This window comes from Cervus canadensis, chromosome 6, assembly GCF_019320065.1.
Source record: "Cervus canadensis isolate Bull #8, Minnesota chromosome 6, ASM1932006v1, whole genome shotgun sequence".
NCBI lineage: Eukaryota > Metazoa > Chordata > Mammalia > Artiodactyla > Cervidae > Cervus > Cervus canadensis.
In genome coordinates, this window is record NC_057391.1 from 93735340 (window position 1) to 93751491 (window position 16152).

At 48.7% G+C, this 16152-nt stretch overlaps 1 protein-coding gene across 3 annotated transcripts in view; it reads right to left on the reverse strand.

Annotated features, from left to right (window-relative positions):
- KCNK10 (potassium two pore domain channel subfamily K member 10) overlaps window positions 1-16152 on the reverse strand; it is a 150508-nt gene that overhangs the window by 33226 nt on the left and 101130 nt on the right. For all 3 annotated transcript variants that reach the window (XR_006270150.1, XM_043472716.1, XM_043472715.1), the window contains exon 4: window positions 7280-7440. Coding sequence is in view for 2 of the 3 variants with exons in the window: in XM_043472716.1 (XP_043328651.1) it covers window positions 7280-7440 (161 nt within the window). In the remaining variant the exon portion in view is untranslated. The remainder of the gene's footprint in view (window positions 1-7279; window positions 7441-16152) is intronic.

Sequence of the window (16152 nt, forward strand, 5' to 3'; positions counted from 1 at the left end):
TTCGATCCCTAAGTTGGGAAGATCCCCTGAAGGAGGGCATGGCAACCCACTCCAGTATTCTTGCCTGGAGAAGCCCATGGGCAGAGGAGCCTGGCGGGCTGCAGCCCACGGGGTCGCAAAGAGTCAGACACGACTGGGCGACTAAGCACAGCCCAGCAAGGCGTCCGTGTGACACTAGTCCCACTGGGTTATTTCTCAGACTGCACTATGTACGGTATGCACTAGTACAGGCGTGTCACAGAGGCAGACAGACACACGTTCACACGCACACCCACACACCGTCAGGCACTCTCAGCCCACCATCTGGCCCTCCCCCGCCCCCCTGACTCTTTAGGCAAGATGCTGGTGCACATGACTAGTATCCCAGTGACCTTCACCAGAGATGCCAAGAGCTGGAAATCATAGTGGAAGCCACAGAGCTGAGAATAACAGGCAGTTCCCAAAACAAGAGCTTTTATCTTCTTGAAATAATAATTATTTTGCTAACCCCACTGCTGTGGGGACTAGCTCAAAGACACCCTGTGAGAAAGAGAAGCCAAAGATGTTCTTCAAAACCCTTCCTTGATTCATGCCAGGCACGCGGCAGAGGTCTCTGGAGCCCTTGGCTTTCATCGCCAGCCCCTTTCTCCAACCCAAAGTGACTAATTCGCCCACGAATTGAACGTCATTACCAGATTGAGACTGTCATCACCCTGTCTTAAGTATTTGGTGGGTTCTAAAGTCCCCAAGTTATCACCGCATTGATAAGCCTAGGGTAACATGTTATTTGTCAGCTACACCCAAGCTCCTTTGGTTCCAAAGACAAATAAACATTTCTGCTGTTTCCTTGGGAGGGAAAGGCCAAAGAAGAAGCAAAGTGTCCCTTGGTTTTGGAGGTACTATCGGAAAGCCTGTGGATCAGCCAGATGAAAAGAGGCAGCTGCTCTTTACCAGAGGCCAAAGTCCAACTCAGAGCAAGAAAATGAGATCCAGTCCAAAATCTGACCAAGTTTCCTACAGCATCCTATCACGTGACAGTCAGCCCAGCCCAGCAAGAGCCAGCCCATGGCTGGGAAGGGAGAGGCCGCCCACTTCCCAAAGCTGCTTTGGTACCAAGGTCAGCCCTGCTCAATCCCAAGTAATTATCCTTCCTTTCTAACTGGTCAGATTTCTGGCTGGAAACGTAGGAAGAAATACTTTCAATCTGTATGTTGTTTAGTCGCTAAGTCATGGCTGACTCTTTTGCAACTCCATGGACTGTAGCCCATCAGGCTCCTCTGTCCGTGGGATTCTCCAGGCAAGAATACTGGAGTGAGTTGCCATTTCCTTCTCCAGGGGATCTTTCCAGCCCAGAGATGGAACCCATGTCTCCTGCATTGGCAGGTGGCTTCTTTACCGCTGAGCCGCCAGGCTTTCCTTATGTTATATAAATATTTACAAATCATCCCAAGTCCAGGCTCACTCACTCAACTCTGTGTGGTTTTAGGCAAGTCACTTAACAAATCACGGGCTCCACCTCTGTTGGATGCAATATGAGCATCACTAGAGATGTGGTCCCCAAAGAGAGAGCCTAGGCCATCTGCGTCTAAATCCCAGGGATGCTGTTACCCTACAGGGCCCTACAGGTAGTCCCAGAAAATCTGCACATGACATGACTCATCAATTTACCCACCCCCTCGCCTTCCTGGAGATCAAACAGTGCATTCCAGGCCCTCTTCCACGTGGGTGCGGCAGGGTGACTTGTTCAAGCCAGTGGGTTGTGACTGGAGGCCAAAGCTGTGGTGAGCAATGTCATGTCTGTTTCCCTAAAAAAACCCCTCACGTCTGGAGAAATGCCCAGGCGGCAGAAGACTCGGCGGGGGTAAGAGTAAGCTGGTGGTATTTGTGGCCATCGTACGTAAACTAACGTCCTCTGACAGAGTCAAAGGGCTTCCCAGGTGGCTCAGTGGTAAAGAATCTGCTTGCAATGCAGGAGACATGGGTTCAATCCCTGGGTCAGGAAGATCCCCTGAAGAGGGAAATAGCAACCCACTACAGTTGGACAGGACTAAGCGACTTCACTTTCACTTTCACTTTCCTGGCACAAGGCTCTAACACCCCTGGTATTTCCGGAAAGCCATAAAGCTTCTTTTATTATGTTAATGAAGTGGTTTTGGGGTCATCTAAGGATGGGAGTTGGTTACCAGGGAGACCAGAAACCAACCAGGAACAGAGGGCTGAACTTTCAGCCACACCCCCACTGCACTCCCAACCGCTAATTTCCAGTGGGACTGGGAGAGGGACTGGAAATTGAATCAATCTCCAATGGGCAACGACTGAATCAATCACACCCATGGGAGATGAAACCGCCATAAAAATCCCAGGTTGGTAAACCAGACACTTGACATGCCAGCAGGCCTGGCCCCAGACCCCTGGGGAGGCGCTACTGGGTCTGGACCTTGCACTGGGTACCTCTCTGTCTCACTTTTGATCCACACCCTTAAATACCCCTGGTGATGAAGCAGAAGTCTAGTGAGTACGCTGGTCTCCTGAGTTCTCTGAGCCACTTTAACAAACGGACTGAACCCGAGGAAGGAAGGGGTGGGGGGAACCTCTGATGCATGAACCTCCACTCATCAGAAGCACACGAACAAGCTGACTCGCCATTGGCATCTAAGGCGGAGAGCAGGCCTGTGGGACCTGATGCGAATTCTAGGTAGACAGGGCCAGACTTGGGCTGAATGGTAAGACACCGAGCTGGTGTCAGAGAATTCCATGTGGCGGGGAAAATCCACACTCTGGAACTCACACCAGAATCCTTAGTGTGTTACTGGGAAGAGGATGCCTGAAGCCTGAACCAACCTCGCTCCAGGCTTCCCGCCGGGTAAGCTGTGTCGAATGCTTAACCCTCTGTAAATCAGCACAGGGCAAGGTCCATTTTCCTGGCCCAGCGGACTCGGCAGGAGGGACCGAGTCGCCTCGCCCGGCAGGCTCAGCAGAACGGACTGAGTTCCCTCGGCTCGGCCCCTTTTTTCTCTTATTTGAAACCGTCTTCAAAGGTTTCTTTTGTTTGAAACCTTCCCTCGAGGGAACTGCCCTCTGCTTTGCTCTGTCTGGTGCAGCAAGTAGAGCAGACCCTGCCCTCACCAAGGAGGCCTGTGGACCAAAGACCAAGACGGTGTGGGGGCGGGGTCTCTAAAACGGCCAAAGCTGCAGCACCCTGAGCCCCAGAACCCGGCCCCGGGTGAGCGATCACTCCCACGACGCTCAGTTGACCTTACGGGATGAGGAGAGAGGTCCCATCTCTCATCTAACCCTGGGCTTCCCCGGTGGCTCAGATGGCAAAGCATCTGCCTGCAGTGCAGGAGACCCGGGTTCGATCCCTGGGCTGGGAGGAGCCCCTGGAGAAGGGAACGGCCACCCACTCCGGTATTCCTGCCTGGAGAATCCTGTGGACAGAGGAGCCTGGCGGGCTACAGTCCATGGGGTCACAGAGAGGAGGACATAACTGAGCAACTAACACACACACTCACATCTAATCACATGAGCTCTTAGTCCACACTGCTTTCTCCAGCTGACAGGAGAGTGCAGAGGGGAAGCCACTGAGATAGAAGAAGGATTCCACGCTGTCTTCAAAGAGGAGGGGCCCTGTGCCAAGGAGTGTATGCCACCTCGAAGGTGAGAATGGCCCCCACCCTATGACCAGCAAGGAAACTGGACTCTCAGTCCTACAACCACAGGGAACTTATTCTTTCCAAGATCTGAATGAGTGTGGAAGCAGATTCTTCCCCAGACCCAGAACCCAGCCTGGTCGACACTCTGACTTTTTAGCCTTTGATATCCTGACCAAGAACCTTGGCCAAGCCCGCCGTGATGTCTTACCTACACAACAATGATGTAATAAACCAGTGCTGCCTTAAGTGTCTACATTGGTACTAATTTGCTACACAGCAATACAAAACTACTAGAGCATGGAAATCCTTCTAAATCAGGGTGAAAATGGTTAGTAAGTCCTTCTGGCATCAAAGCTAAAACTACATTCTCTGATGAGCTTATTAGCAAGAAAGCTGGCCTTTTAATCTCTATCTGACTTCTGTATCTATTTCTCAATTAGTTCATAACTCCAGAGGGGAAAAAAGAGTTTTCATTTATTCACCCCATAAAACCCCCAAGAGTCAGATATTTAAGAATGCTTTTGGCATTTCTACATGATATTAATACAATAACCCTCAACAGTTCTTCAAAATGAGGCTCAGACCTGGGATGGGATAAAAGAATCCAAACCGTGTCACCTCAGAATCCAAGCGCCTAGATCGTATATTTTACCTTTACTCCACTAAAAATCCTCCGTTCCCAAGAGCTGAGAGAACGCATACCAGGTGAAGGAAAAGACTAAATCACGGAGCAAGTGAAAAGTAAATAAATCATCCTCGGGGGAACCAAACATTCACAACCCAAGCTTTGTTGGTTTATGCAATTTTCAGTTCTCAAAATAGGGCTTCCCTGGTGGCTCAGATGGCAAAGAATCAGCCTGCAGTGCAAGAGACCCAGGTTCGATCCCTGGGCTGGGAAGATCCCCTGGAGAAACAAATGGCTACCCACTCCTAGTCCTGCCTGGGAAATCCCACGGACCGAGGAGCCTGGCGGGCGGCAGTCCACGGGGCCGCAGAGACTCAGACAGGACTGAGCAACTAGCAGTAAGTGGCCTTTTAGATGTAGCTCAAATGGATAGCCAAGAGCCTTGAGACTTTCTACCAAAACTGCACACAGCAAGCAAACTGCAGCAGAGACGCTTGTTCGTAGGTTGGGGAAGTGTGTTCATAGTCCTCCTGGAACTCAGACACCCCTCCACTGCCACTTCCAAGGTCTGCAAAGGCATGCATCGTGTGCTGGAATTCAGTGATACACTGCGGGCTCCTTCCTGAAAGACTCCCGATCTTTGATGGCACCGCAAGGAAGGGAGCGGGCCATCAGCATAAAATGAAACGTGAGATTCTGAAGGCTCTGTCCCAGAGCCCTGGTAATGATCCATTTGAGACGCAGCTTTAAGGGCAAGGAGAACCGTCCTCTCTACTTGCAGTAAGAAATTCATTAAGGGAACAAAGTCCCCAAATTCAGGAGCAGATGCCGTCAAAATGATTGCAGCCTCTTCCCTCATTTAGAATACAGTTTCCAAATTTTATTTTTGCTAAGGGGGAATTTCGAAAGCTTGTAGTCTGATCCTTCCTTTCCACGAATAAACTCAGATCTAGAGAAGCGATATAAAAATAAAAACGCCAGATCAGACATTTCTCCACTTGAATTCTGTTCTTCTGAGTGCTCAAGCCACCGGATTCATTTTTGTCTAACTCAGAAGCCATCAGGCCATGGCTAACAGGCTACCTCTGAGAAGTTCAAAACAGCCCTTGGAGGCAAGTTTGCCATGTCTGGTGTAGGGGGACATGAGCATCTGATGGTTTCCATGGTGACCACAGAGCCCAGCTGCACACTCTAATGAGGCTGGCTGGCCAGCCAGCAATTCGGAGCAAAGGTTGTGGAAGGTTCCAGGAAGACCCCCCATGTCACCGAGCCACTCATGAAATTCTAATGGGTGTCCTGCTTGCCAACAAGTGCCCCCTTCGGGAGACAGACACTCAGCAGCACTGAACTCTGTGTCCGGCCCTGTGCCAAGCTCTTTTCCATACATTATTCCATTTCACCATCACCAAGACCTTACAAAGTGAATTCAAATTCCACCTCATTTTGCCAATGAGTTAACTGAGGCAGGGGCTTCCGCGGTGGCTCAGTGGTAAAGAATCTCTGCAGTGCAAGAGACCCGGGTTTGATCCCTGGGTCTGGAAGATCCCCTGGAGGAGGGCATGGCAATCCACTCCAGTATTCTTGCCTGGAGAATCCCCATGGACAGAGGAGCCTGGCAGGCTGCAGTCACTGGGTGGCAAAGAGTCAGACACGACTTAAGTGAGTTAGCAAGCACACATGCAAACTGAGTCAGCTCACCCAAAGCCCCGAGCTTACAGAAGGCATCCCCAAGCCAACTCTAGCGCCTCCTTCCTCCACTTAACTCAATGAGAATTTATGAAACGGCTCGAGGGGCGCACTCCCTTACATTCCTCTAAAGAGAAGTTTATGTCATGATTTCTTGTCTCACAGGGGAAAACAAGCACAGCCCTAGAACTGACCACTGGCCTATTTCTGCCCATCATTTCCAGATTCTGATAAAGAGCTCAAATTGTCATTCTTAAATACGAAGCCATCATAAGAAATAATTCCCTGAAGGAAGTTTGAAAGACTTGAGAATTAGGTAAAGAGATGAGAAAGAGAGCAGAAATGATCTTACTGCTAAACAAAACAAGTGTTCTGTTAAATTTTATGATTGGGTGTGAGCTAAAGGGCATTGGAAAGCCCAGTCCAATCACTCCACATGCCTGTCACTGATACCAGGAATGCCACCTCTAGTAAACAAACCCCTCGCACTGAGATTTTTGTCCCTTGTTTCAAGGTGAGTATTCTCAAAAAGAAAAACTCACGAAGGCAATAGCAATCATTAACACCTTAGTATGAGTGAGTATGTGAGCGGACTACTGCTGAGGGAGCACTCAGCTGTGGGAGAAGAGAGAGGAAGGGGCCTTGAGGAGACAGATACAAAGCAATGTCTGGAAATTGCAGGCGTCTGGACGAGGTCTTAGAAGCCAGGATCAGCCTAGAGATGCTGGGCTTGGAAATAAAACAGAGAGAAGGAGCTCCAATAACAAAATGGACGGGCTTATAATTCTCTACTTTGTTGCCAGGCTTCCCAGGGGGCACAGCGGTAAAGAATCTGCCTGCCAATGCAAGAGGCGCAGGAGACACAGGTTTGATCCCTGGTTCAGGAAGATCCCCTGGAGGAGGAAATGGCAACCCACTCCTATTCTTGCCTGGAGAATCCCATGGACAGAGGAGCCTGGCGGGCTACAGTCCCTGGGGTCACAAAGAGTCGGACACAACTGAGCGACTGAACACCACTTTATTGCCAATACACTAAAAAACACATCTCCCTTCTTTAATAAGAAGTTGTGTGTGCCACATGTCTCCAAAATATGTGTTGGAAAATCCACACTTAACCCTCTTGTGTTCTGATTCCAGGGAGACTGACAAGAGACAAGAATTAGGAACTGTACCTGTGACTACCATGGGTCGAAATAAAAAAATATGACCACAACATTGAATTATCCCATTAAAAGTGAGAATGACACCATAAAACCCTGGTAATTTCTTCTGGATCCTTCCAGGCTAAAGCCAATTGGATCACAGAGGTTAGGGTTTAAACAGACGCAGTACTCACTCGAAAGACCTTCTCCACTCTTGCAATGCTTTTCCCAAAGATGGTTCCAAGTTGGTCTCCAATTCCAGCCAATAAGAAACCAAAGAGTGGAATTCCAAAGATGGCATATAAAATACAAAAGATTTTGCCTCCTTCAGTGCTTGGAGCAATATTCCCATACCCTGGTGAGAAATATTAAAAAGAGAGAGGGAGAGTGTTGAAGCGGCAGAGAAATTAGAGAACTGAACCAAAGAACCTGACTTCCTAGAGGGCTTCTTCATCCCCACCCTGAACTTCATGAGTTTTAGGAGAGCTCCATTCTAAAAGCCCTACAAAATTTAGAACACCGTTGCATTGCATCTCTTCTTTCTCTCCATACACAGTTTCAAGAGGGTCCAGGTTTCCAGGATCTGATAAGATGACATGTATTTCATTAGATGACATTTTAGGAGATCTGTAATCATCTAGACCTGCATTTCTGCTGAGAAATGGTACCACCCATTTCAGAAACATCAGACATCTTCAGCGTGTCTGGTTAGGGACACTGAGCACCTGAGGAGGGTTTACCATTACTCTTTTAGATTTGAAAAGAGCTTCTCCTATCCAGCCTCATCCCAGGGCCATCCCCTCCATGGGCCAGACTGTGGCTGTCTCCAGCATCTGCCTTCTTAGGGTGATGGGTGTTCCACATGAAGGAGGATGCGTGGTCTAGGATGAACTCAGAAAGAACCCCTGGATCATACAGGCCTGCCTGGAGAAGCCTGAAAACAGTCAGGAGTGGGGGAGGAGAGGCCGCGTGCTCCTTCTCACATGGACCGGGATGCTGAGCTCCTCGGCCTGGGAATTCCATGCCATCTGAGTCCTGCCCGCCCTGACCCACCCACTTCTTGCACCAGGAATCCAAGGATCCTTGGATTCAGATGTGAAATAAAGGTTCGGTGGTGGAATGGATGTGTAAATCCTCTAATAGCAGATCTAGTAGCTTGTTGTTTCAAACAGTGCTTCAAAAACACCCTCATCCGCGTTCTCGAGAGTTCTGCAGTTAGGTAAGTAACTAGTGAATATTTGGCTCACTCTCTCTGACGGGACTGAAGACAGTGTCGCTGGAAGAAAAAGGCTTACAGCATTAACACACATCACACAGAGACGGGACTAAATTACTCGGGAGTCACGCCGGTGAGTGTTGCACACGCTAACTAGCGCCTAGCTGGTCACCTAACGTAACATTCTCGCACACAGAGCAGCTGAAGGGGAGCCTGTCTCTAAGTCCACGCAGTGAGTGAGCTATTGGGCTCATGGTAATTAGCATGCTGGGAATGCAACACAGGAAGGATAATGCCGACGGCCGGCCCGTCACTCAGCCTCCTGTGGGCCTGGAGGACTCACTCTTGCTTCCCGCCTTTGGGTGTTGAGTCACCTGGTTATTTTCCTGTTCAGTTTTCCAGTGAGAATCATTCAAACCTCTTATCACAAATCATCTAAATTATATAGCTTCTATTTTTTAAATGACTGTCAGGCAAGCCTTCCAATCTTGCTTTTCTTTGACTCACCATGATTTTTATTTAATTGTGCAAAAAAAAAAAAAAAAAATAGGCTCTCAGAACTTTTTTCGGGTGTTTTCAGGAACTTGGACAAAATCATTCTGTCACCATTTCCCTCTGGAATAATCTGATTTACGTTAGCACAGCCCTGTTAAAAAGGAATAAAGGCGCCCAATGAAGTGAAGTCGCTCAGTCGTGTCCAGCTCTTTGCAGCCCCATGGACAGCAGCCTGCAGCAGGTTCCTCCGTCCGTGGGATTTTCCAGGCAAGAGTACTGGAGTGGGTTGCCATTTCCTTCTCTGGAGAATCTTCCCGACCCAGGGATTGAACCCGGGTCTCCCACATTGTAGACAGATGCTTTACCATCTGAGCCACCAGGGAAGTCCTATAAAGGTGCCTATTCAGCTCCAATTCCTGCAGGGTATGGTGACACCTGGGAATATCCTGGTAATTTATGGAAACATTTATGGCTATGGCTTGACTGTCTCCCAATGGCCTGATTATCTTTTATTTTGGATATCTCAGAAAGAAGCACATTGCAGGCGCAGGGAGACACACTGAGGCTTTGAACCCGCAGAGCTGGCATCTTATCAGCCTTCACAAGTGCTGCACCCCTTCTACCAGCTTTTAGAGAGGATCCGCTCCACCGCTTGGATCAGGACAGTGCTCAGGGGATATTCCCATCATCTAAAGAGCCTGAGAGAAAAGCAGGAAGAGGAGGCTCCAATCCAACACCACCGCCTTCACCCGGTTATCCTCAGACTCATGTAACATCACCCAGTCTGGTTCTGCAGGGCTTCAAGGAAAATGTGGGGGAAACCAGTCAACCGTATGCTTCCAATGCAAAGTGTAAGCAGTAGTGTGGATCTTATTACAGTGGGTGGGCTCCTTATTCTGGGTTTCAAAGGCTAGGACGCTAAAATTAGAGCAAAGTTCTCAGGCCCTCAAGAAGTAATATTCAAATGAGCCTTGAATAGGGGATACTTTGGCCACCTGATGCGAAGAACTGACTCATTGGAAAAAAAACCTGATGCTGGGAAAGATTGAAGATAGGAGGAGAAGGGGACGACAGAGGATGAGATGGTTGGATGGCATCACCGACTCAGTGGACATGAGTTTGAGTAAACTCCAGGAGTTAGTGGTGGACAGGGAGGCCTGGAGTGCTGCAGTCCATGGGGTTGCAAAGAGTCAGACACGACTGAGTGACTGAACTGAACTGAGGGGCTTCCCTGAGAGCTCAGTTGGTAAAGAATCCGCCTGCAATGCAGGAGACCCCAGTTTGATTCCTGGGTCGGGAAGATCCCCTGGAGAAGGGAACGGCTACCCACTCCAGTATTCTGGTCTGGAGAGTTCCATGGACTTATAGTCCATGGGGTCACAAAGAGTCAGACACGACGGAGCAACTTTCACTTCCAAGCCTTGAATAAGCCTCTTTAAGGCCATCACTTCACTTTGGACGTAAAGTAATTGCCATCTTTGAGTTATACTGTATCTTGTGCGTGTATCTGTCTGTCTGTCTGTCTGTGTCCCCTGTCTCTGATGAACTATATGGAGAGGCTGTTCTCCAGTTTGACACTCAACCCTGTTATTCTAAGAAAATTCCAGAAGTTACTTTTTGGAATTTTGCTCTGAGGCAACAGGAAGGACACATTCCTGGATTTTTGCCTCTGTTTGTACTGGGCCCTCAAGACTTCCCTGCCCGTTCTTCTTGAAGGCTTGATAGAACTTTGAAGTAAGGTGTCACAGGGCCTTAGAACTCAGGGAATTAAAATTCTATTCTGATCCTTCCACTTGCTAACTCAGCTCTTGGGCAATTTACCTTTCTGGCTTGCTTTCCTCGTCTGAATGAGGGGGCTATTAACAACACCTACCTTACAGCTTAAATGGCCACATGTGAAGTCTGAGCACCCTTTGGAGATTAAATCCACGGTGAAACAGGAGGCCCAGAGTAAGCACTCGGTAAGGATCCGCAGTTATCACCTTGCCCTGGGTTTTCTGCGGGAAGGAATCACTTTGTGTCTCCAGCAAAACTAAGCCCCAGGAGAAAAGAGATAGCTGGTTCCTATTTTCTCTCCAAAAACTCCACTGTTCTCCCAGAGCCCCGAAACAACAGACACAACGCCTGTGCCCCAGGCCAGACAGGCTGGAAGGCACAAGGGGCCCACGGCGGGATTCGGGGTGCAGGTCCCTGGGCAGCGAAGGCTGGGGGTGAGAAGCCGCGGGTCAGGCAGACGGAGCCCAGAGCATCACAAGTGGACTTCCTAAGCGGAAGGCTCCAGGCACCGCCACCAGCTGGCCTCTGGTAACGTCCGGCAAGGGGAGACCGGCCTAGCGAGGACACCCTGTTGTGAGCGAGAAAGCCCGCGGCGGCGCTCAGCACCAGGCACCCCTGGGCTGGAAAACAGCCCGAGCCCTTTCTGAAGACAAGGCTGGTGTTTACAGAGGACAGGCCTGCGCAGCGCGCACGGAACCCTCCCGTTTGCTCTTTACCTGCCGAAGTCAATCCTGGCCGAACCGCGTGTTGTTCGGCTCTGGGGTTTGGCTTAGAGCCAACGTTCTCAAGTCAGGCCGTGCGTTTATGGGTGCGTGGCAGTCACGCAGGGTCCCCCACTTCAAAGGGCCCCACTCGTGGTTTAACGCTCTGCTGTTGTCCTTATGAGGCTCTTATTCATGTTTTTGTTTTTTAACAAGAGACTGCATTTTCCTTTGACACTGGGCTTCGTGCCTTATGTAGCTGGTCCTGGGGAATAAAGTGGGGCTCTATGGCTTACTAACCCTGAGATATTAGACACAGTACTTAACGTCTCTGGGTCTCAGTCCTCTCCTTAGTAACATGAGGCAAATGAGAGTTAATGTGAAACTAAGTGAGATAATATACGTGGGGCACAGCTCCTGGCATCTACGGCTGGTGTTCAGTCATTCAGTCATGTCCGACTCTGTGACCCCATGAACCACAGCACGCCAGGCCTCCCTGTCCATCACCAACTCCTGGAGTCCACCCAAACTCATGTCCATCGAGTCGGTGATGCCATCCAACCACCTCATCCTCTGTCGTCCCCTTCTCCTCCCGCCTTCAATCTTTCCCAGCATCAGGGTCTTTTCAAATGAGTCAACTCTTTGTATCAGGTGGCCAAAGTATTGGAGATTCAGCGTCAACATCAGTCCTTCCAATGAATATTCAGGATTGGTTTCCTTAGTAGGAACTACTTGATTTCCTTAACATCCCAGTAAACGTTAGCCACAGTGACTGTTATTTCCAAAGCCATAAGCCAAGCATCCAATCCAAGTGCTAGCCAGGTGGAACAGGTGCCTTGGTACCTTGGCAGGTACAATACTTTGATGATGTTGTTGTTGTGCTGGGTCTTTGCTGCTGCGAATGGACTTTCTCTAGTTACTGCGGATGGGGGCTACTCTCTAGCTGCCATGCTAGGGCCTCTCGTTGCCAAGGCTTCTCTTGTTGCAGAGCACAGCTTGAGCTTGAGCTTCAGTAGTTGCAGCACGAGGCTCAGTACTTGTGATGCATGGACTTAGTTGCTCTGTGGTATGTGGTATCCTCCCGGACCGGGGACTGAACCCATGTCGCCTACATTCAGTTTGGTTCAGTTCAGTTGCTCAGTCGTGTCCGACTCTGTGACCCCATGGACTACAGCACTCTAGGCTTCCCTGTCCATCACCAACTTCCGCAGTTTACTCAAACTCATGTTCATCGAGTTGGTGATGCTGTCCAACCATCTCATCCTCTGTCATCCCCTTCTCCTCCCACCTTCAATCTTTCCCAGCATTAGGGTCTTTTCAAATTAGTCAGTTCTTCCCATCAGGTGGTCAAAGTATTGGAGTTTCAGCTTCAGCATCAGTCCTTCCAATGAACACCCAGGACTGATCTCCTTTAGGATGGACTGGTTGGATCTCCTTGCAGTCCAAGGGACTCTCAAGAGTCTTCTCCAACACCACAGTTCAAAAGCATCAATTCTTTTGTGCTCAGCTTTCTTCACAGTCCAACTCTCACATCCATACATGACTACAGGAACAAACCATAGCCTTGACTAGAGGGACCTTTGTTGGCAAAGTAATGTCTCTGCTTTTTAACATGCTGTCTGGTTTGGTCATAACTTTTCTTCCAAGGAGCAAGTGTCTTTGAATTTCATGGCTGCAGTCACATTGGCAGGCGGATTCTTATCCACTGTACCACCAGGGAAGTCCAACAACTCTTAATTGAGTTCCAGGTGAGGGACACAGTTACTGGTTACCATCTGGGACCTGAGGAGGGGCTCTCTAGGATGTGGGTCGAGTCAAGTGACCTAATCCAAAAATGCCTCAAATGGGGAATTTCCTGGGGGTCTAGTGGTTAGGACTCTGTGCTTTCCCTGCAGGGGACATGGATTTGATCCAAGGTCAAGGAAATAAGATCCCAAATGCTGAGTGGCAAGGACAAAAAAAAAAAAAGCTTCAAAGAGGAAATCTAATTGGATTCTAGAGCTGTTGGTGAGAACTCAAATCATTGTCTGCCCTTCCACAAATGATGTTTTGTGGGAAGAATCTGCACAGAGCTTCTTCCAGCTGAGGAAGAAGTATAGCTCCTGGAGACCCACCCACACAGTCAACAACTGAGAATTAGTTACTGAGAAAGGGGACAGGGTGCAGGGTGACCTCAACAAGGACAGCAGTGTAGTCTTCTCCTGGCGTGACTCCGGGTTTGGAGAAGAGCCTGAACGTGTCCCCCTGTTGCCGCACATTTGTAGATCTTCCTGTACAGCTGAGCACAAGAAAACCTTGTCCAAAAAAAAAAGTGCTTTGATATCTTCAGATAAAAGGGACCTCTGTTACTGAGCAGTATCACTGCTTTTCAGGAAAAGACTATTATTCCTAAGATCTCTGTATACGCATTCTACATAATGAGCACATTTTTTGTGTCTGAATAGCACATAACCTCACGTGGCTCAGGAGAGTCTTTCTGGAGAGCGATTTGGCAAGCCTTTAAAAGGTTCAGGTCCTTTGACAAGGCATCCCCTGGGGGATCTTGCCAAGAAAACAAGCAGAGATGAAGATCACCCTTCGAGAACAAAGATTTTCATTGTGATATCACACTATCACAGAAGTAAAAACCACTTAAGCCTGCAACGACACGTGATTACAGGGTTGATAATAGATCCAACGGAACCCATCAAAGATTATGTTTTTCCGAAGAACCTTAGTAATATGGGGCAATGTTTACAGAATTACGTTCACATTATGTGAACTCAAGCAAACACGCTAATGTGCGCATGTTTCCCAAGTAATGAAAAAGCTCCTCGGCTCCAACTGCCCTACTGCCTGAGTTCTCAATAATGGAAAATCTCTCAGGAAGAACAAGAAAGATTAGCAGGCTCTTAGTGTTCTTATAAGCCTTGCTACCATTTGTAATGAGTGAATTTGCCACTAAATAACTATGAGAAAACATCATCTCCTCACCTTATTATTCTTACTAATACTGTACTCCTGTTTTATTTAGAAATTTCTAATGGTGTGACTTTCTAAAACCTTCCACCCTGCAGTCAAAATTTAGCCAGCTAAATGGTGTTCAACTCACAACACATTATTTTTCAATTAAGGCAGAGAGTTGGGGCGGGGTGGGGGGGGAGTGTTTTTTCCATTGAATAGAAAAGAACGCAATCCCTAATACGAACACTGAGCCGTGATCCTGAAGCGGGCTCGGGGTTTGGGTCGGCTTTTATTTTTGTTTGTATTTGTCTCCTGCTTGTTGTGCAGCAGTTTCCTGTTCAGGCTCTATCTTCCCTCAGATTTTGGGGAAGGTCCCGGGACTTTGCCCAGCTGTGACACAGTATCCATGCCCCCACTACAGAGGCAACAGCATCCCAGGTTGCCAGGACACCAGCACGTGGAAACCTAGGGGCTGATCCAATAGGAATCTCCATCTAAGACCTGAAACCAAGAGCAAGGAGCCTGAAGGAGGAGGCGGCGGCAGCCACAGTGGCCAGCAGGGTCCGGCCCGGGCTCTGAAATCAGAGGGTGGCTAGTGGCCCTCTGTGATCTCTGAGCCCTAAGTGTGCATTTGTCAGGATTTTTCATTAGGTGAGAGAAAACCCAATGCACGATGGACCCCAGAGCAGGGTGTTTACACGTATTAACTCTCTATGGGCAGCTTCGCCCCCAGCTCAGAGGGGGCAAGCGGGGCCTCACTCATGCCTCCTCTTCTGTTACTCGGCTTCTTCACTATCAGCTGAACTCTAGGCAGAAAAACCCCTCGAGGGAAGGAAATGAACGGCAGGGTCCTGGGCTTGCCTTTTTCCCGATTTACCTCCAGTAAGGAAAAGAAGTCAATTCCTCCAAAACTCACGCAAAAGCCCCTGCAGGAATCCACTCGCTTACTGGCCTAATCCAGAAATCCTGTCAGTCTCTGAGCTCAGGACTGTGACCACACACATGCACATCGTTGAATTTCTTTTTTTATGGTTCTAATTTAATTTTAGTTTTTAAATTTAAGTATAGTTACTTATGAGTCTGCCCCCGTGGCTCAGACAGTAAAAATGTCTGCCTACAATGTGGGAGACCCGGGTTCGATCCCTGGGTTGGGAAGGATCCCCTGGAGAAGCAAATGGCAACCCACTCCGGTACTCTTGCCTGGAAAATCCCATGGATGAAGGAGCCTGGTGGGCTACAGCCCATGGGGTTGCAAAAAGTCGGACACGACTGAGTGACTTCACTTTGCTTTGCTTTTGCTATAGCTACTTATAAGGCGTTAATTTCTGATGTATAGCCAAGTGATTCAGTTATACATACACACATACATATACACACATTTTTAAATATTCTTTTCCATTATGGTTTACCATAGCATATTGAATAGAGCTCCCTGTGCTATACAGGACCTCGAAGCTCACCCAACTATACATAATCTCTTGGATCTACTAACCCCAAACTCCCAGCACCTCCCTCCCCCTCCCCCTTGGCAACCACAAGTCTCTGCGTCAGTCTGTTTCTGTTTTGTAGACAGGTTCATCTGTGCCATGTATTAGATTCCACACGTAAGTGACATCATATGCTATTTGTCTTTCTCCTTCTGACTTACTTCACCGTAAATCCCCCAAAGCCACGTGACACATTTCCCCATCTTAATATCCAGACCGCTTGCACACAGTGTAACCTGACGCTGGTCTTCTCTGGTCTGCGGCAGCGATGCCCTCGGGGGTGCTGAGCTGGATGGCACTTCTTGCCCTTACATCAAATGGTGCCGTGTCATCCTGCATCCTTCGTTGGATGCTATGGGATTGAGGACAAATATGACCTAATCCGGTCTGGAGTGTCTGAAAGGCTTCCAGGCCCCAGACTTACTAGTGTAATATTTACCTCTACTGTT